At 37.3% G+C, this 25,850-nt stretch overlaps 3 protein-coding genes across 7 annotated transcripts; 1 reads left to right on the top strand and 2 right to left on the bottom strand.

Moving 5' to 3' along the window:
• Window positions 1–3,177: 3,177 nt before the first annotated feature.
• tmem150b (transmembrane protein 150B) lies at window positions 3,178–10,248 on the bottom strand. 3 transcript variants are annotated; one of them, XM_056234631.1, is made up of 8 exons: window positions 9,931–10,248; window positions 8,624–8,672; window positions 6,981–7,064; window positions 6,836–6,895; window positions 6,255–6,322; window positions 6,052–6,179; window positions 3,906–4,083; window positions 3,178–3,785 (listed from the first exon to the last, which is right to left on the bottom strand). In XM_056234631.1, the coding sequence occupies exons 3-8, from the start codon at window positions 7,043–7,045 to the stop codon at window positions 3,586–3,588; spliced, it is 699 nt and encodes a 232-aa protein (XP_056090606.1). In that variant the 5' UTR covers window positions 7,046–7,064; window positions 8,624–8,672; window positions 9,931–10,248; the 3' UTR covers window positions 3,178–3,585. The 3 variants fall into 3 exon arrangements, with proteins under 3 accessions (XP_056090606.1, XP_056090607.1, XP_056090605.1); XM_056234632.1 differs by lacking the exon at window positions 9,931–10,248 and having other exon boundaries at window positions 6,981–7,091; window positions 8,624–8,900; XM_056234630.1 differs by lacking the exon at window positions 9,931–10,248 and having other exon boundaries at window positions 8,624–8,899.
• Window positions 10,249–10,499: 251 nt separating this feature from the next.
• On the bottom strand, window positions 10,500–19,308 carry adsl (adenylosuccinate lyase). Its single transcript, XM_056234629.1, has 13 exons — window positions 19,136–19,308; window positions 17,003–17,206; window positions 16,796–16,840; window positions 16,317–16,396; window positions 15,830–16,001; window positions 14,430–14,476; window positions 14,202–14,292; window positions 14,006–14,075; window positions 13,780–13,927; window positions 13,554–13,644; window positions 11,155–11,244; window positions 10,791–10,967; window positions 10,500–10,659 (listed from the first exon to the last, which is right to left on the bottom strand). Exons 1-13 carry the CDS (start codon window positions 19,280–19,282, stop codon window positions 10,573–10,575), a joined length of 1,449 nt encoding a protein of 482 aa, XP_056090604.1. The 5' UTR covers window positions 19,283–19,308; the 3' UTR covers window positions 10,500–10,572.
• A 1,995-nt stretch (window positions 19,309–21,303) lies between these two features.
• Window positions 21,304–24,822, top strand: si:dkey-110g7.8 (GTPase IMAP family member 8). 3 transcript variants are annotated; one of them, XM_056234679.1, is made up of 4 exons: window positions 21,304–21,520; window positions 23,017–23,706; window positions 23,845–24,426; window positions 24,547–24,822. In XM_056234679.1, exons 1-4 carry the CDS (start codon window positions 21,490–21,492, stop codon window positions 24,597–24,599), a joined length of 1,356 nt encoding a protein of 451 aa, XP_056090654.1. In that variant the 5' UTR covers window positions 21,304–21,489; the 3' UTR covers window positions 24,600–24,822. The 3 variants fall into 3 exon arrangements, with proteins under 3 accessions (XP_056090654.1, XP_056090653.1, XP_056090655.1); XM_056234678.1 differs by having other exon boundaries at window positions 23,014–23,706; XM_056234680.1 differs by lacking the exon at window positions 21,304–21,520 and adding an exon at window positions 21,893–21,925.
• The last annotated feature ends 1,028 nt before the right edge of the window (window positions 24,823–25,850 follow it).

Raw genomic sequence — 25,850 nt, 5'->3', positions numbered from 1 at the left:
GCCTGAAAGGTCTGATTTAGCCTACGCCCTGTTACAACAGTATTATTATTTTTTTCACAATGACATTTGAGTTCATGATTTTAATGGTGTTGTTTTTTTTTTTGTGGCAGACTAAAGACTAATGACAGACTGTTGATCTTTGAATAAAAACATTTTTGGTTCAGGTTTGAAATTCATTATCTTTTAAGGCTATGTAGTATAATATCATAGTTAGACTGTGATTAGGGGGGCACGTTGTGTCATCTGGGGGGGCACTGCCCCCTAATGCCCCTCTTGGCGACGGGCCTGAGCTGACCTATTCCTTCATTTATAATGCTGTGAGTAAACTATTTTTTTTTAAAGTGGAACATTATGGTAAATGGTAAATGAACTGCATTTATATAGCGCTTTCACAGACCCAATGGCCACCAAAACGCTGGAACATTAATTAATTTGTGTGCGTTTTCTTACATTTTGGCTTAAACAAAATTGTCCCGAACAATTTTGGATCATTATCAGTGATGACTATGTCTATCATCCACCGACCGTCATTCACATGGCAAAAACTTGACAGTAGAAAACTAATTAATATTTTGTGTTTTCTCACATTTTGGCATAGACAAAAGTGTCCCTTGGGCAATTTTGGATATATATCGGTGAAGAGACTATCATCCACCAACCGTCATTCACACAGAAAAAACGAAATAAAAAAGGTAATACAAGCTGACATATTCCCTCATTTATAATGCTGTGAGTAAACTACAGTTTCGTCAGTGGAAGATTAATTCATATTTTTGTGTTTTCTCACGTATTTGCATAGACAAACGTGTCCCGTACAATTTTGGGTCTATATCAGTGAGGAGACTGACTGACTATCCTCCATATCGACTGTCATACATGCGGCAAAAACTAAAGAAAAAGGTACTACAAGCTGACCTATTCTATTATTTATATTCTATTGTTTATTTAAAAACATCCAATTATTCAGAATATACGAAGGTAAATTTAATTGATGAGTTGTCAATACAATATATAACAATACAATATATAGGGTATGATTTTCCCCCTAAATTCAGCATATTGACACAAATGTTAACTGCAAATCCAGTGTTCTCTGAATTACAGCGATCCATTTGCTTCTCTGTTCTGTAGCTTTCGGCAGTCTGTAAAAATATACCTCAGAAAACCAATGCTGCCACTCAGTCTTTTTGTCACTTAGTGGGAGTAACCTCAGTCACTCCGGCCGACGGTGACGTCACAGGCATAACCTCTATTCTACCATTTATGCTGTGAGTAAACCAGTTTTTTCAGTGGAAGATTAATTGTTTTTTCACACTTTGGCAGACAGACGTGTCCTGTGCAATTTTGTATATTTGACAGTGAGGAGACTGATTGACCATCTTTCACAACATTCATGCCTGAGAACCTTTTGTAAAATAAATGATTTTCAATAAATACTGTTAATAATTGCATCCTTTTCTTTCATCATTGTTTTATACCAATGTTTTTCCCTTGTCTTCTATAACTTTATTAATTTGAGTTTAATCAACTTAAATCATTTACGGCAATCGGTTCCCTCAAACCATTTGAGTAGCTATATAGTTGTTTAGACTTGATTAGATTTATTAAATAAACTCAAAACAGTTAGTTTAAATTAATGGAATGAACTTAAAATATTCATACTCAAAATGATTGACTAAACCAACACTCAATTATGAGTGAATATGACTCAATATATATAAGTTCACAATACTCATATCTATCTGTTTTTAAGCTTAAATGGTTTGAAGCAATCAGTTTCCTTAATCAGTTTGAGTTAACTTATTGGGTTTTACAACAGCCCATATTGTGCCGTTCAATTGATCTACCATATGAGTGAGATGTAATGAAGTATTTCTCATTTTCACATTAAACCTAAATTAAAATGTATAATAAAATAACACTATTTGGAGGTGGCATTCTAAAACACTATACATTTTACCTGTGAGCTGAACACATGTAAACAAGAGAGACAAATGTGAGACAACTAACCTCAGGCCTAGAGCACTCTCTGGTGTCGACTTTGTGTACATGCTCTTTCACTACATTTAAAGCATAGACTGTAAAAAAAGTCATCATGAAATCAACATTCACAATTTAGTTTGTTTTTTGGTATCTATTATAAATTATTTATCCATCACATCATATATATATATATATATATATTTTATTCATGTGCCCAGAAATCTTTAATCAAAATAACATCTCTTCCCTTCTCTGAATACGTGTTTTCTGGTGTAAGGGCGGGACAACCTGTCAGTCACATGACATCACAGTGCAACAGTGTCCACCCACTTTTTCAGTGGCATTGGTTCCGGTAGGGTTTTTTTATTTATTTTTGTAAGTCTTTGTTAAAGCGTTATAAGCCATGAACCATGCCAACCAACAACAAGGTGAATCATAACATTAAAAACTTTTAAGAAGCAAAAAAGTACTTTCAGATTTATTTTACTTGAAGAAAATGCAAAGGATCAAGACTGTGTACTTAACTGATTTAGTGAGGAAAAGAACTGCAATCCCATGAAGCATTGCATAATCAAAAAAAAAAGAAAAGAAAAAAGAAGTTGATTATATATATTGAGAGGGCTCGGAAGGAAGACTCGTTTACATCATTTGCTGTGCTGCATGGGAGTGGGCGGAGCTAAAGAAATATCTTGCCACGTTTTGCTTCTTGTTTAGACTCTGGTTGGTGGTATTTATCTGTACAGAATCATGGGTAATGCAGTTTTTCACCATAAATTCCAATTTTAAACCTGGGGCTAAAATGTGGGCTGACGGCTTCATCAGAAGCAAATACAATCGATTAACGACCTCGGAGCTCACAGTAGGGCTAATAATCAATTCCCTTATGGAGAAAAGGAATATAATTTTGACTTCAAGAACCCGGCTGTTACACTCTATAGCAAACCACAACTATCCAATCACTTCCCAATTCCCCTACATCGAGAAGCCGTTTGACTTGGACATACGTTACAATATGGAAAAGTGTATCGCAACTTCCGTTAATGCCGACTTTATACTATACTACAACAAGTGAATTACTGAACAGTTAAAGAGTACAATAATACCATCATATTCGTTTGCTTTAAATGTTCACTTTGTAGACTAACTCAGCAATTGTTAATATTGTCAAATTGGTAATACCTCAAACCAGATCTCTTTGGTCTTTATTGTAGCCTTAATGACTTTATTTGCATAATGATATTATTAAATATATTCTGTTATAAATAATTTAATTTTATCTGACCATTATCAAAGAAAGCTGTTATTGAATATAAATAAACAGTTTTGTTGTACTGCCATAACATTAACAAGTGGAATATTACATTGATACCATCCTTTTACATTATACACTATAATCATTTTAAGGTATATACATATGTAAACAATGTTGCTCATGAATTCACTCATGAATCATTTCTACAAAATCATTTATACTGTAAAATGTGTGTTTTATATTATGTGTGTAATTGTGCACTGAGCAAAGTTGTGCAGGTTTTAGTCCAATGTTGTGTCCATATGATATGGTGAGTTTGTTCCCCATTACCACAGCTTGCCAGCTCTCCCTCAGTGAATCTCCTGTAATGTCCACACACCATTAGCACCACTGGCGGTTTTCATCCCCTTCTCCTGTACAGTGAGCTTGTGAAAGTCAATGTGTCTGAACTCTGCTGCAAAAATCCCAAACAGCGCAAAGAAGCACATGACCAGAGCCCACTCACACATGGCAGCTTCAGAGGGAAACCCTGCGCTATAGAGAGCAAACACTGAGAAGACAGAGGGTTAAGGACAACAAAATGAACACATGATAATGTGTAGTGAAAATGCACTCATTTCAGAACTCATTTCAGTTATTAATTTTATTTTCTGTAAGAGCTGAAGGATACTGCAGATGACAAGACAAGTACACAGGCTGCAGAGGATGACACGCACAGGCACCACCCACCAGCGGTCATGTGACGGCGGGCTGTAGTATGAAAGCCACGTCTGGACCCAGAAGTAAGCCAACCCCAGGAAGAAGGCCAGGAGCGCCCCAAGCAGATGAACCACCTTCACTACAGATTGCTAAATGGACACACACATGGACATAATCATGCATGTATAGCAAATAAAGACCCTGATATACATCAACGTTCTTTTTCATTCAATGTTTAGTGGTAAAAAGAAGTTCAAAACACCTTTTCACTGGTATACTGTTTGCGAACATTTAGATGAATATGTAAATGCTGTATGTGCTGGTCGTGCTCACTTTCCTCTCAATAACCAAATACACACACAACAAACCTGGCAGCGGTGAGACAGCATCTGATCATAGCGATGTGGATATGTTTGCACGAGCTCTGCAATTCGCCTCTCCAGCCAAGTCACGTCATGTTTATTTACAAGCACATAACAACATATTGCTTTAAAGCAAGCAGCTTTAACATGAAAGTGTCAGTCTCGCTTTAAATTAATTTCAATTTCTACTATAAAGTAGCTCTCCGGTGTGTTCATGTTAAAACTTGGATCTGATCTCAAAGGACTGAACAGAAGAAATAAACTCGAGAAGATATTATCCACGTTAAAGGCGGAGCCTCAGAGCCACTCCTACTGTAGTCACGCCCACGGACCGTTGGCTGGGGCTGCTCGATTATGGAAAAAAATCATAATCACGATTATTTTGGTCAGTATTGAAAATCACGATTATGTAACATGATTATTTCACATGACTTTGGGAATGTGTTGCATTTATTAAAAAGACACCTTTCAACAATTCTTAAAAAAAATCGAAATTTGAACATTTATTGTACTTTTTGAACTATTAAAATAAATAATATAACAGACATTCAAGCATAGCACTTATCCAACGTATTAATCATTTTCTTGAATCCAGAGTTGTCAACTGTGCTAGTGGTGCGGATGATATGCACACGACTTGCCTCCCTGACTGGCTGAGAGAGTTTATGGCTTCGGGAGGGGCGGATGTGGGGTTGTCATTCAGAACACAAGACAAAATAAGAGTGTTCTTGCAAAACAGAACATGGCAAAATAATCGTTTTTACTCGATTGTACTATTTTGGTGATCGTTGGGAGCCAAAATTGAAATTTAATTAATTGCACAGCCCAACCGTTGGCTAAACGTCTGATCCATTAGGCACACAAAATTGGAAACACTTCAGGAGTTTCGAAGTTGTAATCTGAATTCTACAGGATGTCTGGGAGACGTGTGTCGCGTTCTTTAACGGTCCGCCTGGAAACAAAGCCGTCGTGACGCCAAACCCCCTCATGGAAGAAGAAAGCTGTCATGTTTGACTGTGACAATCAGCGATTACCAGGATCAATTAAACGCTGGATTTTCAAAAGTATGTGAAGTTCGAGGCTCCATTGTTGCAATAAATTTGCACAACGTTCTTGAATGAATAATTTATTAGATGCATGCCGGTCTTTTATCGTAGGGACATCAACTTTACATTTTCACGCCCCTAAACATGACGCAGAACAAAACGAACTGTGATTGGTTGCGTTACATGTAGGTCAAACATCCTCTTGGGTGGGCCTTGGCCAATGAAAGCTGCGATGGAGTCCAGTCTGAAGGGCCCTGTCCCAAATGGCACCCTAAGCACTCGCGGTCTTCCTTCGAGTCTGCACTTTCATGACGTAACGCCGCTTTGACTGTTGGGAAGAAGTCTGCTGCCGTGCTCGCACCAGTGCGGTATTTGGCAAAAGTGCGCATGGAGGGCGCGTATCAACCACTGCGCGAGCACCCTTATGACACCTAAAATTACAAATGGGACACCCTACAGTCTCATGGACTTAACAGACACGTAAACTGCCATTATACTCAGCCATTATAAGTCAACAAGACCGTAAGAGCATATGAAGTGTGCCATTTGGGACAGTGACAAAGGCTCTGAAATGACACCAGTCTGTTCTTCGATTTTGCTTGGAGTATATCAGGGTTTTAATGCAAGAGCAAACACAAATAAGCCCAACACAATTCACAAGTACTCAAGTAACCTCCAGTCGTTCTTCACACACACACATAAACTGTACCTGGAAGTTTCCTAGAATGGAAATGCCAATGCTAGAGATGAAGCCAAGCACCAGACCTGCTGTATTTAAATGAGACGCACAACTCAAGTCCCGGATCTGTTGAAATCTGATAGTGACAATCCATAGAGCTAAAGAAAGAAAAAGAGGTCACGCAGAAGGTACAGTACAGAAGGCCTGTTTTCAAAAGGAGATGACGGACTCACCCAACACACAGCAAATATTGCAGATCTGAGAAAACAGGCAGCTCTGGGGGTTGTATGAGCCACATGTGCTGAAGGAAACAATATTCATATATTATTTTTTTATTTTAATCAGGGAATCTTAGCTAGTATCATCTTGTATGCTGTGCTCTGTTGGGCAGTGTAGTATGTTAGGGTGTGAATCTTTGGGAAGACAGCAAATCAATTAGAATCAGGAATGACTTTTGCAAATTCAGAAATGATTCACGACATTCAACAATACTACAATAACACCAAGAAAACTGTTTTTACACCAGATTACACCGATGTCAGAAATTGGAGATTGTATTGTAAGATCAGTAAATTGAACATAGTGATGAAAGATTTAAGTCATGATGACTTAGCACTTTGTACTTGAAGGTCTAAATGAGATTGCAATAAGCAGAAGGTATAATTTGTGCTTTGTAAATGTAATCATGTAAGAGTAGCCTACTACCAAGTATTCAGTTTCAATACTCAACAAAAGTACAAATTCCTAAAAAAAATTATACTTATCCTTAGTCAAGTACAACTACTCAAGAAACTATGATGTCTGAATTACAAACCTGATGTAAGGGAATTCTGCAGTTATATTAACAGTGTTATTGGACACTGCAATGGCATACCTGCACACAAACAAGAACAGAAAGAGTAAAAAAAAAAAAAAAGATGATTTTGTAAAGAGTGAGCGAAACTGAAAGAAATACTCACACAACCCAAAGCCCAATTGTTCCAAACACTGCCAGAATGACAGGGAGTAACGCCCACGCCCACATGATGGACCAATCAGATCACCTGTAGATAGATCAAGTGTCTCTTTACCTATTATGAGATCACATTTATTAGCATGTATAAATTTAAAATCCCTTCATCACTGGGACCAAACAAACATTCCAATAACCGAACTGTTCCCTACGAATCCTTTACAGGCTATTCGACCATCTTAAGTGAACCAGTTTAAAATCCAACAACGGCATTGGGAACAAGTGTAGGCATATACAATATCACATCACAGGAAGTGCACAGGGAAATTTAGCAATCAATCAGTCATTGTGCACAACCTTGGTACTGCACTAAACTGAACTAAATGCAGTTCAAAAGAATCAAGTGCCTGGCGTTTGTATTCAGGTTAATTCACCTCAGGTGTTATTGTTTTTAGGAAATAAAGATGTGACTGTTACAACGGCATTATCAAGACACATTTACTTTTATGTTAAACATCACATATGTTATATTAATAAATATTTCATACATTTTTAAATGAATACAAATGGATATATTCTGTAAACATTTATATATGAAACAATATATTACATCATGTATTTTGAATAACAAAAGCCTGCAAAGGGAACCTGTGAATCAGAAAGCAGCTCTAGATAAACAGAGTTAGCATATATCTGCTTCGATTTTTACAACCCCGGCAGAATAAGTTATCACAGAAGCAGCGAGTTTAAGGGAGATTCACGTTTTACTCCACACACCAGTCCTGGTTACAGTGGTGTTGAAGCTCAACAGGTATTTTATTCTGAACAACCATCTAAATAAATGAAAATGGTCTTCTTTACTGACTGTTAAAACCTCAAAACCAAATTCTCTTTCAGCACTTTTTTACAAGCTGTACATCTGCCAGTTTTTCTTTAAATGGCAAAGTCTGGCATGCAGATATTGAGACTGCGGTTTACAGCTTCAGTGGGAATTAATATTACAGTCTATTTCTCATGTATTATTTTCACAGGCCAGCAGAGTACAATGACATTCCCCTTTAAAGCTTTGCTCTCAGGGTTTCGTCTTTGCTTTTGTGGAAATTGTTCCCAACCACTATAACGTCAGATGTTTAAAATCCTGTAAAACTGTTTTCATGACAATTATTAGAATAATCTGAATTCAGTGTACAAATGCAAAGCATTAGACTGAGACAAAAAAAGAAAGGATTTCTTATACCAGTAGCATCCATTGAGATCTGTAACACACAACCACTACTGTATGTCAGATCCATTTAACTATTTTTGACAACAGAAAAGACAACACAACCACCACTTTGCCTAGAATTCACTTGAAAACCTGTTAACATCATCTTCAATTTAAGATAAAATGTGAGAAATCTTAACTACAAGTAGAGAGCAGGCATTGAAGTAAGCAAAAGAAGTTGAACATTTTATAAAAGAAGCATATGTACACTACACATACACTACCATTCTAAAATTTGGGGTCAGTATTATTTATTTAGTTTTTATTCATCAAGTAATCAGCTAATCAGCCAATCGAGAGACAGCCACTTGCTGTACGCAAATGGTCAAGTGTTCAAACCAAACTACAAAATGTGAACGAAATATGACATAAGAAGTGACTCTTACCATGGGATGATTTGACTGAGTATCTGCAGGCAGATTAATCCCTGTTAATCTGCAGAATAAGAGCGGAAACGCCAGACTGGTTCAAGCTGACGTTATAGTAAACGTACAACAGGTTTCAAACCCTGTAACTATGGACTTTGCGCCAGGATAATTGATTTATAGCTGCACGACTATTGCGAGTTATTTAGAGGTGTGCGTGCTTGAACTAGTACAAGACAGAGCAAAGTGTGTTTGTACTGTATAAGTTTTTACACCCACGGTTATAATAGCAAGAGACACAATATTTTGTGTCCTCCCTCATTAGTTTTATTATACAGCCAGTTAAGCTATTGGTAAAGGAAACCTTTCAACATCTAAATAGTGTCATTATTACTTAACACCACGTGTATATGATTAACTAGTTCGTAGACAAGAACTAATACTTCTCCAATACTATTTAGGGTCCAATTCTCACTATTAACTAGCTGCTTATTAGCATGCATATCACTAGGATATTGGCTGTTTATTAGTACTTATAAAGCACATATTAATGCCTTATTCTTAGTATTAGTATTCTAATTGACCATATTCTACATCCCTAATCCTACCAAAACCTAAACTTGAAACTCAAAAGTCATAGTCAATAGTTAGTTATTAGTGAGAATTGGACCCTAATCTAAAGTGAGACCATCATTTTACAATTTAAGGATTATCTTTTAAACATTTATTTTTAATTTCAATTTTACAGTTTATATTTCCTGAGATATATTGTTTATTTAATATATACACCCATAAAAAAAAGATTTATACATGGTAATACCATTGTATTGTATGGTAATACCATTAAAGCTGTTATTCTGATCACAAAACCTCAATGTCCCCATTCACAACTCATTTAAACTATTGGGGAAAACGAAACCCCTGATATTTCACTCATCACAATATAAATGCAAAGGCCAAAATGTTTTTCATTTCGTTTGTCAGAAGGTTTACCCATTAATATTACTATACATCAGGGGTCAGCTTACAACTTACAACTTAGCGTTTTGATGTAAATGGGCACTAAGTTACAAATAAGTTAGCACTACTAAGTATTTTTGCGTTACACCCTTAAACTTAGTTGAAGCATAACTCTACGTATAAACGAAATATTTACGGAATAAAATAGCAGACGGACTGAACTGCATAAATAAGCTCTTGTTTTACCCGACAGACTTTAAGTCTTCTTTAGACATATATGATAATGCTGACATTTACACTCACTTACATTTTAAAAGAGAGAACATTATGTGAAAAGATTACTTTGTTAGCGGCTCTTAAACACGTACCCTTTCCTAAACATCGAGCCACTATGTGCATCTGTCCCATCGCTCCGTGTTGTGCATGTCAAATAAAATCATAATCAATAAATGTCATTTCTAATGTTTTTTTGTATCAGTATAAAGTTTCTGAATGTTATTTATATAAAACATGCATTATGTTATTCATGATTAAGTATATCATACTTAATGAATTTCTAAACTTGTTTTACCTTTAGTAACGTGAGGCAAAAGAAGTTAGAATGAAGGATAAACTGAAATTCATGGCATTTCAACAACTACTGCTCACATATTTGAATGCTGCTATTAGAATATTGAGAGAGTAAACGTCATATCATGCGACTACACATTACTTTACGGAGAGTTTACGACCAACTAGTTACGTTCTGCCTTAAGAACAAACGGTGCGACCGAATAAAGCACAGAGTTAGTTACAAACTAGCTAGTAGTTACTAAGCCTCTAGAGTGGACTTAACGTTCCAATTTAAGAAAGAACTTACGAATGGCTGCTACAACCCTACCCTGGAGTTTGAGAACTAAATGTTGTCAAAATGTCACATAAAAGAGCACACGAAAAGTTAAACAGCTTAGCATTTATTCATTGTCATACAGTTCTGATGCATCAGTCACAGAGTCACATGTGTGTGTGTCTTAAAGCTCTAGTTCAATCTTCACGTCCATTTTACTTTTGTACGGCTCTAGAACAGTTCTGACCTCCTCAGACAAAAATCTTGTAACCTGAGAAAGAGAGGGAGCGATTGGAAGGGTATTACAGCCTACCTCATGATTAAAGCATTATGTTAATCATGTGATAAATATTAATAGGACAGCAGTAGATGAACATGTGTGTCTAGGCTGCATGCGTGTACCTGTTGCGGGGCTCGGCCGATGAAGGTTTTGGGATCCAGAACGCTGTCCAGCTGTCCGAGTATGGGGGTGAAATATGGATCAGCCTGAACCCGAGCCAGTAGGTCATTATCTCCCCCTTCCTGTTTGACCACGGCCGCAGCTTGCTGGGACAGCACACGGATCTTCTCATGGCAGTCCTGAGTGTGTTTTTTTAGTACAGATGTGTTAGTCAATGCTAGGCACTATAAACATCTGCTGTGCTCACAGAAACAATATTTACAGCAAGTCATTTATGCAAACATCTTGGGGTTGATTTGCCAAAGCAAATTTATTTACAAGACAAGATTTTTCTTCATTCATTCATTAACCGCTGATTGTTCTGACCTGTCTGTTTCCTCCGGCCTTCACCATGGCCATGATGATGTTTTCAGTAGCCATGAAGGGCAGCTCATGACGGATATGCCTCTCGATTACCTATAAAAGAGAAAGAGAGAATGATTAAAGGGGTCATGAACTGCATTGTTTTTTTTTATGTATAATCTTCTCTGAGATCCCCTCATAAGGTTATTAAGATTTTTATATTAAAAAAACATCATAATTGAGAAGTAATAGGTTATTTTCTTTCCTTTTTTTGACCCTCTCTTTGAAACATGCTGCCACATTCAAGACTTGGAAGTAAACGCCCACTATTATTGGGTAACATTTTTGTAACATTTTGCATATTAAAATATTTTTTCAATGTCCCCACCATTACATGCGTGCAACTGTTTTGAAAACTTCCGATGTTGAAAAAAGGCAACCAGTAGAATTCAGCCATACATGTTCGAGGCTTCGAGCCAGAGTCTACCCCTCAAAGACAGCGTGGCAATTAATTTATATTTGAAGAGTTTGGTTCCAAAACGCAATAAATCCATTTAGATTAATTTGAGTAAAAATGTGTTTTCTTTACCAAGAAAGTGGAAAGATGAAAACCACTATTTTCTGTTTCAGACTTTCATGTAGCATTTGTAGGTCATAATAACAAAAAAAAATTAAATCCAGGTTTTGATTTTCAAAAATGTATTATAAAAACGGATTCTTTTTTCCCCAAAATGCAATAAATCCATTTAAAAAAAAAAAATTCAAAATGCAATTAATCCATTGAATCAATATAAAAGTTTTTATTTTTCATATTGAAACTGTTGAAAATACACAACAACGTAAGTTTATTAGTATAATATTTTTAGTAAGTTTTCACAGACAAAAACACATACTTTCAAAGATTCACATATTATAGTAACAATTTTATATCACTTGTTTAGGCCTATACGATTTTTTTAAAGATTTTTATTCAACCCATAGCCCTGTTGAGCAAGGTCACCACAAGCTATTGATAGGTAAAGGAATAGCTATCAATAGCTCACAGTAACCTTGCTCAACAGGGCTATGGGTTGAATAATGCCAGAGTTATGCTTCAAGTTTTAAACAATGAATAAAAATCACATTCATTTTATACACTGAATTTGTTGTCTTGTACATACTATAAATCTATTGCATTAATATAAAATATGTGTAAAACCGTTCAAAATAGAACTGTAAAGAAGATTGAAAACATTTTTCCTCCTCCCGAGTGCCTCATCTTCTTAATCTCCTCACGTAAATGATTCGATTTCGATGCCTTACGTTTCTTACCCACCGCAGAAACAACCACAGGTTCATCAATGCCGTCAAAATTATTCATTTTTTTGTTTGTTTGTTGATCGAAAAGTACAAAATAGATAAGAAAAACTAGGAAGCCGGGTGTATTTAAGGCGCTGCCGTTACTGTTTACATTGCGTGGAATGGTGCGTTGTGATCGGTTGAGCGGATATATCGCATTCTGCCGAGAAGGGAGACTGGCGTTGGTCGCGGTTTGGAAAGAAAGGGAGAAAACATGACAGAATAACACGGCGGATATTGCATTTTACTTAAAATTAAACATTGACTTTTCAATACCAACCAGATACAATACTGATTTTTGCAGTAACTAATTTTTTTTTTAAATGCCGTTTATCGCGTTTTGGAACCAAACTCTTCATTTATTCCTTAAGTATTTGTGAGGTACTGAGCAGCTTGGTTTCAATAAAATCTGTTTTTGGACTAACAAGGAGGCTTTGAATTCTGAAACTTACAGGATTTTCTTTTAATAGTACAATGACCTCTTATAAGTCAAAAGATCAAGAAAATTGTATCTCTCAATTCATGACCCCTTTAAACCGTACAGCTGTAAATTTAATGTGATAATTATCTATAATAAACTGTCTAATGTAAATGTTTTGAATTATCTTCATTTGGGGCTTTACTCATCAAATATTGTTATATGGTTTAAATATCATTAATAATTGCACTGATATAGAAAATGTTTCTTGAGCAGAAAACCTGCATATTACAATGATTTCTGAAGGATCATGTGACTGAAGACGACTGGAGTAATGATTCTAAAATACAGATTTGGCATCACAGGAATAAATTTATTTTAAAATATTAAAAGTTGTTTTAAATTGTAATAATATTTCACAATGTTACTCTTTTAACTGTATTTTAGATTTGCTTTAGTGAACATAAAGGACTACTTTCAAAAACAAAAGGGCCTTTTGAACAGTAGTGTATATGCAATTATTTGTACTAAGTAATCAGCGTCTCATTTAGTTCATTTGATAAAACCTGATACTGATAATTGCCAGCCCTGATGAAAACTTTTTAAAATGTGTGTTGAAAAGAGACGACCCAGAAGTCAAAATGCATTGAGAGTTGCACACACACACCTTAGGATACACCACCAGCCCTTCAGTGATGTTCTGCAGAGTGCTGAGGATGATGTCAGCTGTGAGGAAGGACTCGGGCAATGAGATCCTCCTAAATAAGCACAAAATAAAATAAAATATTGAGACAGGATGTTGGTGAAAGAAAGAGCCTAAAGTTTCATCTTCACAAAGCCAAAATGGTGCAATGCCACATCATATGGTCAGACAACAGATGTCATAACAGTGCCTGTTAGCGCTGTCGTCCAGGGTTCTTTCCAGCCACTGCACTGATGCGGTCTGCAGAGGGTCTGACACCAGCGCCATCAGGTGGCGAGCAAGACTACAGCAGCGCTCAGCACGCATGGGGTTTCTCTTGTACGGCATAGCACTGGAACCTACAAACAGAGGAAACCATGACAGATCAGAAGTTGATTTAAAATGTGATCAAAATCCTGTCTCACATACAAACTCACCAATCTGCTCTTTCTCAAACGGCTCCTCGATCTCTTTCAGATTAGCCAACAGACGAATATCAGTGCAAATCTACAGCAAAAACAGGTTGTTCTAATCAAACAAATATTGTCTGTTGCTTTTGTGTGCTGACTAGTGTGGATTGTTAAAGCAGCTCATTTATAAGTTCATAAAGCTGATCTGATATTCATGTCTGACCTTGTGTACGGAGGCTCCGAGGCTGGCCAGCACACAGAGCGAGTCGACATCCACCTTACGACTGTACGTCTGACCAGTCACCAAGTATGATCTAGAGAAATAGACAAATCAATAACCATGTGCACACAAAAACATGCCCACTGTAAGTCTCTAGACAACAACACAATTAGAAGCAATTTGAAGCATTTATAAAACAACGAAAGCAGGAATTAAATAGGCTGAGCATACTTTTTAAATCCAGCCATCTCAGTGACCTTCCTATCCAACTCCTCCACCTAAGAGAGAAAACAGTCAAAAGTCAGTTCAACCATAGAATATACTAGAGCTGGGACGATACACCTATCTGATTTGATATCATCACGATTTTGGCCGTTCATTTACACGACAACGGCGTTTTGGGGGACTGAAAGCGTAAACTTTTCAAAAAAACAGGTTTCAAAGTGCAAGTTTTTGAAAACGATACCGTTATCGTCTCTATATAAACTACAAAAATGTGAATTTGTGAAAACGCTATTGTCATATGCATGCGTATTACGTGTTCAGACTTTGGGTGCTTAGTGTTTCTTTATGAAGCGACTTCGCCAACTACTGGCCTGGCATGAATAATACAACGTTTTTAGTCGTTTTCGCGGACCTGTGTGAACAGGGAGCGTTTTGACAACGTTGTCGTCTGTACGCGAAAAGCGCAAAGAAAAACGTTTCCGCTTTTAGTACATCTTTGTCGTGTAAACGTACCCTAAATGTATTCATTGCAACAAAGATAAAGCACTAAAATGTAAGTTTTTGGGTCAAATGTAAGGTCAGTAAGATTTTTTACATATTTATTAAAGTCTCTTACACTCACCAAGGCTGCATGTTTTTGTTAAAAATACAGTGAAAAAAAGTAATTAGGAAATATTATTGCAATTTACAAAAAACTCTTACTGTTCCATCTCTATACAGCACTCTGACTCTGTAGGCATTATTGTCCGACTCGAAATGAACACCGTTACTGAGAGTTTCTGATATTATCATCATTCCGTGAGATGAAATTGTCCTGAGAGGCTAGCTCATGAAGCTCCGCCCCCTGTGCCGGCAGCAGCAGCTTATTTGCATTTAAAGGGCACACACTAAAACAGCGCGTTTTTCTGAGCCCCAAAAAATCACAATTGAAACATGCTGTAAAAAATGATCTGTTGGGTATTTTGAGCTGAAACTTCACATACACATTCTGGGGACATCAGAGACTTATTTTACATCTTGTGAAAAGGGGCATAATACGGGACCTTTAATGTTGAAAACAGCTTCACTCTTAAATAGTGATTAATATTATAAACCTCCCTACATTTTATTCATGCTATTCATGAGTTAAAATAACATTTATTTATTTTGAAATTGATTTTTTTTTTTTTTATAATCCTGAAGTCTTTACTGTCACTTTTAATTAATTTCATGCATCCTTGCTGAATAAAAGTATATATTTATTTAAAAAAATTATAATAATTATAAAAATCGTACTGACCACAAACTTTTGAAAGGTAGTGTGTATAGTACGTATGCTGGAGACAAAGTCCACACTACTAGGTATAAAGTAACCTTGAGGCATACAAATCCGATTCAGCTGTTGATTTTCATGCAGCTGCATTCACCTTCTCATGATCCCCCTGGAAGAGCTGCAGGAAGCTGGCCTGAGTGCCTGTGGTTCCTTTGACGCCCCGGAAGCGCAGGTCCTCTCTTGCACGCTGAAGATTGCGCATGTCCATGACCAGATCCTGCAGCCACAGACACGCACGCTTCCCGACAGTAGTCAGCTGAGCTGGTCTGAGAAAAAGATGGGGACGAGGAGAGGGGAAATAAACCCAAAACCAGTCTAGTATTGTTGTGTTAAATGAAGAAAAGATGAAAGGAAGGAATATGAAAAATAAGAGATTTGAAGAAAATGAATAATGCAAAAAGAGTAAATGCTGAATAGATGTCAAAGATTCGATGGACAGATCATAAATGAATAGACGATGGGGAGGAAGAAAGGAAACCGGTAGAAACAATTAATTTTACATGCACACTTTAAACATGCTCTAACATCTAAATTCTTATTTGAGAGGTTTAGTACATCCACTAAACCCTGAATTTACTCACTGATAGTGGGTGAAGCCTAAAGTCGGCTGGTCGGCGTATTTCTCTGCAAAGTTAGCCAGCCTGTCTATGACACGAGCCAACTATAGAAGAGAGAATGTTTGAAAACAATAAACACTTTACTGCAGTGGATGGAAATTATGGAGGAATAGGTGTGCCAAATTTGTGGTCAAAGCTATTTTTTTTTTCACATTTAAAATTTGCATGATTAAGGTATTTTATTACTGCATTTACTTAACATTTTAAGCATTAAGTAAATAAACTATGTTTTAAACATACATTTATTTGCTAATTTGACAAGTGATTTATTATTTAATGTAACTACATTTCTTAAATTAATTAGACCATTTAACACTATTTATTTGTCAAAATAATTTAATACAGTACATTGATAATTGATTTCTTAATTTTATATTTAAATGGAACAAAGAACCTTAATAAGCATCAGTTGTCATAAGCTGGAAAATATCAGAAAGTCAAACCTTGGGTAGCAGAATATCAAATCCATCACGCAGCATTATCAGATCCTACAGATAAAGCATACACACATTTCAATAAGACCATTTTAAAATAATATACTGAGTTTAGAACATGCTTTTTCTTAGAAGGATTTTGCATGGTTTGCATGGATTTTGCATTGAGTCCAATTAATAGGAACAGATAGTGGTGTGATAATATTTTTGGCTCACCGTGTTGTCTCCCACATAACAGGAAGTGGCACCCAAGTGGATGATGGGAGCAGCAGTGGGACAGCAATGAGCGAACGTGTGCACATGAGCCATGACATCATGCCTCAACTTCCTCTCTTCCTCTGCAGCCATGACGAAATCAATGTCGTTCGCGTGAGACTCCATCTCGCTCACCTGGGCATCAGTTATGGGGAGACCCAACGCCTGCAGACAGAATATTAGAGCGATAAAGAAATGTATTAAAAATAGATTGCATTTTCACGCATTTAACATTCCCATTGTAATTCAAGCACCAAGTCGCAATATGTATGCATAAGCTTGTTAGTAGCTCACATTTGAGGTATGACTGTACTTTATGTTGTAGACAAAACAAGTATCATGAAAGTCACAAAACCGATTAGAACTTTTACAGGGCTTGAACATTTTTTTTTTATTATTATTCTGTGTTGCAGGACTACAACCTGAACAGCTCCATTCACAATAAAGCTTATTGTTTACAATGTTAAAGAAGCACAATATACCAAATATCATACTGGTTATCAGCCAATTTCAGAGATTTTGTTAAATTATATTATAATTTTTTAATATTAATTATTAATGCATTCCCATTTCTATTATCTTCATCATTTACCATATTTATCATATTTTTTGCAAATCTTACAATGAATATCCATTTTTTATATGGCTCATTTTAAATGTTGTCATATCTAACTTCACTTGTAGCATTTTAAAAGTTTATTCTATCTATTTATTTAATGCTTTAGTTAGTTTATTATACAATTATTATAAATATAAAGTATAAATTATTTGCTAATTACATCGGCCAGAATTGCAATATTGTTGCATCCTCATATCATTTTGCTGTAACACATTTTATCAGCATAATTTGTTTCATCATTAGCAATACACAGAGAGAGGGTAAAGGTCAACCCTCATAAGTCACTCTCCTGTTACCCTGACATTTACATTAGCTATTTTGGAAACACACACTTGTACAATCTTTCCCAGGGCTTCCTCTAGTACTGTGCGTCCCAAGGACTAGATTAGTAAAGTTCTGCAGCGTGACTTTACTTCCAGAGCAGCAAACAGAAACCTTTCTGTCTCATCATCGGGTCAGAGAATGACCGCCATGTGACCAGTGCTCATCGAACAGACTGCGGCATTTACTTGGAGATTTATGGGTCACTGGGTGGGCGATCATAACATCTTGGTTCTTGATTTCTATACACACTTCAAACAAACCACCAATATGCAAGCCTTTCCATGTCAGCTAAACCAGCAAAGTCCACCAGTCAACAGTCAATAATTTGATTTCTTATCAATTCCAACTATTGTTAATGTCAGCAAACTGAATATCTGTTATCTGAATTTGAGAGTTCTCTTCTAATTTGGTTCCTACACTATCATCTAAACTGCTGAGTTACAGTGAGCTTATGTTTTGAGAGATTCAGTGACCTTTAACCTGACATATAAGGAGCTAGACATGACAGTTATAAAACAGAGACATAAGTTTTATAGACTGCATACAAAAATACACTACTACATCAAATTACCATGGCACTACAATGGTTTTAGACACATAGTAATGTTTCGCTTTTTGGACTTTTACCAAAGTACCACCAAATACCATGGAACATAATTATAGTAGTGATTCAGTATCATGGTAAATGTCAAACTACCATGGTATTAATACAATCACCAACCATGCTATAACCACCACTTACAAGAAGTTCCTAGGTACACTTTTTGTTCTGTTCATGTACAATGATAATACTCTTGAAAATGCCTTATAGCAGGGTACACAAATTTCAGTACTGCGGTATATAATATTAATAATGTACAATGAAATTATTATTTAATTCCATCAGCATACCGTGGTAGGCTTCCACCACATTACTTCTTTGTATAGGCAAGTTTGTCAGCCTGGTCCACTTTTAAAAAATTAAATATTACAGCACAGCTCATGTCCAAACTTTCAAACTATTTTTAGACTAAGAGAGTTGGCAACTTGAGATCTCCACTCACTCACTCAAGGTCAAAAACTCAAGACAGGATCACATTCAGAGGATCACAATAACAACAAAATCATCAGTAGACGGTCTGTAGAAATACACGTAAGAGAAATATCCAGACCTTCTCGGCCTTAGCGAGATAAATCCACAGTTTTCTCCACGTGGTGAATTTCTTCCTGTCGCTGAAGTTATAGGCCATCTCTTTGCTGGCGTACCGCGACACCAGCGGTGAGCGGTATTTCATATACTCGTCCCCGGATCCGTCCATGGCAGTAGCGGATCAGTGAAGCGCCCAGTGCCGCTACCAAAGAATGTGTGAAGATGAACTCCTATGGTTGCAACCAGGTTGCAACTTGTGTCCAAGAGGAGACTTGCAGGGTTTACGACAGTTCTAATAGATCGACGGCACAGAGCATCACGACTTTGTTCTAGGCACAGTCATGGGCACAGCGGACTTTTGACGCCATCTAGTGTTTCTAGTTTAAGGTTTTTAATTCATTTGAAAAATTAATAAACAATATAATATTTATATTTTTTAAACTAAGACTGAAATAAATGCTATATGCGTATATATATTACCATAAAATATTTATGTTCAATATGTGTAATTAAAAATATCATCTCAAGCAAGGCTCTTTGAAAATGCTTTCTTTAATGAGACAGTATCCTACAGTAGTCCTTACTGGCCTATTGTCCTCTGAAGAGGACATTATATTTTAGTGAAGTTCTCTGACAACATATGTCATAGGTTTAAGTCTGGATGTCCTGTAAAGAGCACATTCAGGGTTTTTCAGACATTCCAAATGTTTGGAGGTTTCACCATGACAATTCCTTCTCCTTGGTCTCCATTGCCATCAGACTAATTTTCTAATTGTGTGTTGTAAATAAACATCTCAGGTGGATGTTTCAAATCAGAACATGACTTTTTGTTACGAAACAGCATCAATTTCATATCAGCATGTTTATCAGGCATTTTGGGGAGACACAGGGAGTACATAGGGAAAGAAATTACATCAATTTTCCTATAAACTCTCATTGTTACACATATTTTTTTATTATAATTTGCCCCAAGAACACATTAATATGCAAATAAGATGACACATTGAGTAGCCTATCTACCAGAGACTATAGCCATTTTACACATATATTGTATAAAGCAAAAAAAAGTATATCAAATTATTCTGTTCCATCTTTTATAGTTGAGAATCATCTTTACACAAAGTTTGATTTTTTAAAAATAGCCTAAAACCTAAAAATTGATTGGTGAATGGAAAAAAAGAACATTGTTTTTGCCTTTGTTTTTCATTGTTTTTCATTTCTTTTCTTTTTTTTTATTTCTTTATATATATATATATATATATATATATATATATATATATATATATATATATATATATATATATATATATATATATATATATATATATATATATATATATAACTAAGTCCTGGTGACATAGCACAAAATAAAAATAAACTATATTTTTTTTCTCCATTTGTTTTTTTTTACTCCAAACAATGCAGACATTTAAAAAAAAAATCACAAAACTTTTTTCCTGGTTCACAGGAGGACATTCATAAAGCAAGAGTTGCATTTACTATTTTTGTAAAACAGATTTTAAGATGAGTACTGAAACTTTGTCGAATATGAAACACCAAACCCTAGACTTTGGAACTTGTAAAGCTTTTCAAATTAATGTAATTTCCCTTAATAAATTAGTTTGTTTATTTATTTGTTCTGATTTTTACAATTATTTTATCATATAAATATTACTTTTCATACTCACTAGACTGCTGTATAATACAGTAGTGTTTGATGACACTTTATTCATAAGGAACAAAAACTGTCCAGTGTTTTCTTTACTCGCTCTAGTATTTCAATGCTGCTGAGTTTAGGTCATACTGCAGAATCAGGTGGGTGGTGCTAAACTGGTTACTTCCATCTTTTCATTGGTCTAATGACAGCCTATGCTCCACCCCCAAACCCAGCACTACACAATGAAAGAATAGCAAACCACTCCACACTTATTAAGAATTTTGGGAGGTTACTTACCGTATAATAAAAGTAAAACTCAGCCCACTAACTCTATACTAAAATGAATCACAAGTCACATATTTGTCTCACTCCCTCCCTACATCCTCTGCTCTCTATTAGCCTCTTTCTCCCAGCTCCTCCTACTTGTATCATTTCATGAGGGAAAGAAAGTAAAAAAAGAAGCAGAGAGAAAGGTTGTGAGGGTGTTTTAGAATCAGAAAATCACTGGGAGAGCGAGGGAAATAGAGTAGGAGGGGAGAACAATGTTTTAAGCACAGGCAACTGGCTGCTGAGACAAAACAGCAAGAGAGAGAGAGAGAGAGAGAGAGAGAGAGAGAGAGAGAGAGAGAGAGAGAGAGAGAGAGAGAGAGAGAGAGAGAGAGAGAGAGAGAGAGAGAGAGAGAGAGAGAGAGAGAGACAACGGACCAGCTAGACACAAGATGGCTACGGTCTCTTCTGATTTAAATGCTGGTAAGTGGCATTAAACTTTAACTTCATTCGTCTGTCAGACAATTTTCCACTTTCAAATCCCACCTACACAGGCAGCTGACTCACTTCCCCTCTGCATATTACGTGCGCTTCTTTTGTCTCTGGGGATTTCTAATGCAGACAGAAGAGTCTCAGCTGTTTCTAGATCAGTTTGTCATCATACAAAAGCAGATGCCCACACAAATGTCACTGAATCTGATCTTGGTTCAGCATTAGAATGATATCATAAGGCTAACGTTTTGGGTTATTTAGTAGAGGGATGGAGGGGAGCTGTTGAAACTGATGCAGCATTGCTGGACCTGGTATCATGTGCTGGACTGTACCAAAACAGGACACATTCAGGGGTTAAATTGGGATTTATTATGTGGGGGTGCTCTCCCTAGGGAAGTCGGGGGGTATGCCCTCCCACCCCCACCCCCGGGATTTTTTTTTTGAAAAATAAACCATTAAATGGCACTTTCTGGGGAGTTTTGTGCAAAGAAATGGGGAAATTGAGTCTTACATGATATGTGAAAAACTGCAAGGTTAAGAGCATATACTTTGCATTGTTGTAGTTTCAACAGGTATTAAGACATTTAGCATTTACATTATTGTTAATCAGTCATCAGTTGATTACACATTGTATTCCCTTGTTATGATATAGTGGTCCATACAATGTGCCAAACATAGAGATGACTCACATGGTCAACCTAGTCTTGGTTATTTAATTTTGATTTAGTCTTATTTTCCTTACCTTGTCATTCAAGGCCAGGGCACTTTTTGTACATTTCTGGAACTTTTGCACGCTTCCACAATAAACTACAGATCTCCCAGGAACATTCATTATATATTGCTGCGTACATTTATCCGTGTCACCTAGATGTGCATGCGCGAGCGGTGCAAGATCATGGTCGACTGACAACGAGATTAAGCAGCTGAACAAGAATACGTCCGTGTTCCGATTGTTCTCATCTCAGCTCCGCCGAGACAAAATAGACATGCCATTTCAAAAATCTTTCATTTATTGTCAGAAATATGTTTTCAAAAGCATCACTTTCATCAAATTTTATGTGACATAATTTCCAGTAAGCAACTGACTGCAAACAGGCACATCAGGACACAAACGAGCAGGCTTATGTGCCGGGGCTGAGCCCCGGAGAGCCCCGGCCCAATTTAACCACTGGATGTGGTAGCATTGACAGAAACCTTTCTTACCTGTCAAATGTACGCGTTTTAGGTTATTATTTTACAATCACAAGACTAGTTACGGTTCAGGTTATTTAGTGCAGGACTATGCACCAGTTTTCAATTTACTGTATATACTATGGCGGTCATCAGCAGGTTGCAATGATATAGTTGTAATGCTCTGGGGTTGCTCAGAATGTCAGTGTAAACAAATGGGAGTTGTGGATGTAGTCTGCATGCACTAAAATACCTGTTATTTTGATTGCAATTTAATTTTTCATCTCTTCGCTTTCATCTCTGTCTCTCAAAAGCAGAGGGACCCTCTCCACCCATGTGGCGCCTACTGTTGCTGGGGTTCCAGGGCTCTGGTAAGACCTCAACACTGAATACCATCTTGAGCCAGGATAAAAACCCATCTGACAATTGCCAAACAGACCAACAACATTGGGTAGACATACTCACCTGGCGACTGTTGATCATTGACACCCCAGGATGGAATCTGGAAACCGAAGACACAACTAATGAGACGGACTCAGAGAACCAGCAGTCCTTCATTGATCAATGTTCTCCTGGTCCCCATGCCCTGCTGCTGGTGGTTCCCATCGGAGTTCCATTCACCGAAAACCACTGGCAAGGTCTTTGGGCCCGAGTTAGAGAACTGGGAGCAGGAGTATGGAGGCACACCATGGTTTTGTTCACCTGTGCGGACCAGTTGCAGGACAAGGGTGTTGAGGAATTTATTGTGGATGGCGGGGCAGCGCTGCAAAGGTTGGTGGAGAGGTGTGGCTGCAGGTATCATGCCTTGGATAACACCTGCTCAGACAAAAGTGCTCAAGTTGCAGAGCTTTTACAAAAAGTCGAGGAAATGGTTCGGGAGAATCAAGGCTGGTTCTTTGAAATGGTGAGGCCAAGCCTTGGATTCGATGATGAAGAAAATGAAAGAGAAGAGGATGGAGTCCCAGAAGTGGAGAGGACAGCAGCAATGTTTAGATCTCCTCCAAGAGGTGAGTTTCGCATCTGATTCATTCTCCTGTACCTTTGTTTTGTTGGTACCTTTGCAGACTTTCTCCTCAGAACATGCAAAGTGCATTTTCATCATGTGAATTTCCTTTTGTTGGAATCTCCCACTTTCTTTTTAACAGAGTTACGGGTTCTGCTAGTAGGCTGGCGTGGAGCAGGTAAGAGCTCTGCAGGTAATCTTCTACTGGGCTGTCGTGTGTTTGAATCAGGACGCCCCACTGAGGTGTCTGTCCGTCATCAAGCATTGGTTGCTGGTCGGCGCCTCACAATTGTTGACACGCCAGGTTGGGATTGGTTCTCCGCCCAGCGCACACCGAGCAACATTCGAAAAGAAATTAAACAAGGGGCAGGGCTTCTCCATCCTGGCCCACATGCACTCTTACTGGTAATCCCTGTAGTCTCGACCCTCACACCCAAAAAGAGGCAGGCCCTCAAGAGCCAGTTGGAAATGTTTGGCGAGGAGGCGTGTCTTCACACACTGGTGCTGTTTTCATGTGGCGATTGGCTGTATGGCACATCCATTGAGGATCACATCCAGCGGGATGGAGGAGAGCTGCTGAAACTGATGCAGCATTGCTGGAACTGTTATCATGTGCTGGACTGTACCAAAGCCAACAACGACAGGACACAGGTGACTGAACTCTTGCAGAAAATAGAGGAAATGGTAGCAGAGAATGGACAGAAACCTTTCTTACCTGTCAAATGTAAGTAGTTTGCATCTTATATTATTATTATTGCTGGTTTTCACATCAGGTTAGGATATAATTTGTTCATATGAATATTTCTCATATGTAAAACCTGATCATTGCATCCTTGTTCTACAGTAAATCAAGAACTGGACGAGGAGGAAACGAGTGGAAGGTGCATTCTACAGTAAAATATAAGCCAACATAAAGTGCAACTCTGGTAAATCTAAGAGGAATGTAGAGGTTATTGACCTTTTTGATCCCAAAACAAGCGGTATTTATGCAACTGATTATTACCCATAAGGCCATTCACACTGTTTGTATGTCATCTTGATAGAATTAGACTTACAACCTACATTTCTGGTTTCTTGAGCAATGTTAAGATTTAGTCACATTTTCATAAAGTTTTAAATTAAGAACATTCACCTTTGCTAGAAGCACGTAGCACTTTCTGGTGACAAAATCTTTACATAAACTTGTTTTTTTCTAATCCTGTGAGCTAGAGACCACAAATAACCGTACTCAAATACTGATACTATCGCCAAAACCATGCAATAGTTTCAGAGTTGATTATTTTCAAGTGTTATAAAACGAATGGTGGTAACAAACAAACCAAATGACTATTCATTTCCACAGTGTAAAGCAGGAGTCATACCGAGTATTGTACAGTATTTACACAACCTCGTCGTTTTTCATGCACATTCAAACAGTGTCATATATTTAGTAAAACTGCATTTCACAAAGTTGGAATATTGCTTACATTTAGTTTGAATGCACTCACTATATTATCATAAAGTCTAAGTACATTGGGATTAAGTACACCTGGATTCTTGAATTTACAATTGTTCTACAGACTGTTCCATTGAGCACCTTAAGAACCTTGTGGGTTTTTTTTTATGAATTTGATATGTTTAGCAACTACTTAGGACTAGCTCACTGAGCCACATGGGCGGCAGTGGCTCAGTGATGGGCGGCAGTGGCTCAGTGGTTCATGTGGGTTGTCTACAAACCGGAAGGTTGGTGGTTCAATCCTCGGTTCCACCTGACCAAGTGTCGAGGTGTCTATGAGCAAGACACCTAACCCCGGCTGCTCCCGACGAGCTGGATGGCGCCTTGCATGGCTGCCGTCACCCGTCGGTGTATGAATGAGTGAGTGAATGGGTGAATGTGAGGCAAATTGTAAAGCGCTTTGGTGGCCATTGGGTCTGTGAAAGCGCTATATAAATGCAGTCCATTTACCATTTTACCATTTAGGACTTTGATGGCAGCATTACATTCTACCTAAATCCTAACCCAATCGTGGCGGAGACGTTCTGCTCAAGTTTGACTTTATTTGTATTTCTTTTGGGAAGACAGAACAGCAGTAGGCTCCAATAGGTTGGGCAGGTGTGTATTTGAAGTTGTTTGTTTTTTTGTTTTTGTTTTCTCCCTCTTGTGTTTCT

This window comes from Rhinichthys klamathensis, unplaced genomic scaffold (genome assembly GCF_029890125.1).
Source record: "Rhinichthys klamathensis goyatoka isolate OS25496 unplaced genomic scaffold, OSU_Roscu_1.1 h1tg000401l_1, whole genome shotgun sequence".
Classification (NCBI taxonomy): Eukaryota; Metazoa; Chordata; class Actinopteri; order Cypriniformes; family Leuciscidae; genus Rhinichthys; species Rhinichthys klamathensis.
Note: the sequence above shows the minus strand (reverse complement) of the source record. Positions and strands in the feature narration are given on the sequence as shown.

Bases quoted from the DNA above. Each gene is read 5' to 3' on its own strand.
- si:dkey-110g7.8 (XM_056234678.1), top strand. From the start codon at position 21,490: ATGGCTACGGTCTCTTCTGATTTAAATGCTG. The intron at 21,521-23,013 runs GTAAGTGGCATT...GTCTCTCAAAAG, and splicing joins CTCTTCTGATTTAAATGCTG to CAGAGGGACCCTCTCCACCC. The intron at 23,707-23,844 runs GTGAGTTTCGCA...TCTTTTTAACAG, and splicing joins GTTTAGATCTCCTCCAAGAG to AGTTACGGGTTCTGCTAGTA.
- tmem150b (XM_056234631.1), bottom strand. From the start codon at position 7,045: ATGTGGGCGTGGGCGTTACTCCCTGTCATTCTGGCAGTGTTTGGAACA. The intron at 6,180-6,254 runs GTGAGTCCGTCA...TTCTTTCTTTAG, and splicing joins CAATATTTGCTGTGTGTTGG to CTCTATGGATTGTCACTATC. The intron at 4,084-6,051 runs GTACAGTTTATG...GTGTCCATTTAG, and splicing joins CCATTCTAGGAAACTTCCAG to CAATCTGTAGTGAAGGTGGT.
- adsl (XM_056234629.1), bottom strand. From the start codon at position 19,282: ATGGACGGATCCGGGGACGAGTATATGAAATACCGCTCACCGCTGGTG. The intron at 16,841-17,002 runs GTGAGCCAAAAA...CTTTATCTGTAG, and splicing joins GTTATGTGGGAGACAACACG to GATCTGATAATGCTGCGTGA. The intron at 16,002-16,316 runs GTGAGTAAATTC...TCTTTTTCTCAG, and splicing joins TTAGGCTTCACCCACTATCA to ACCAGCTCAGCTGACTACTG.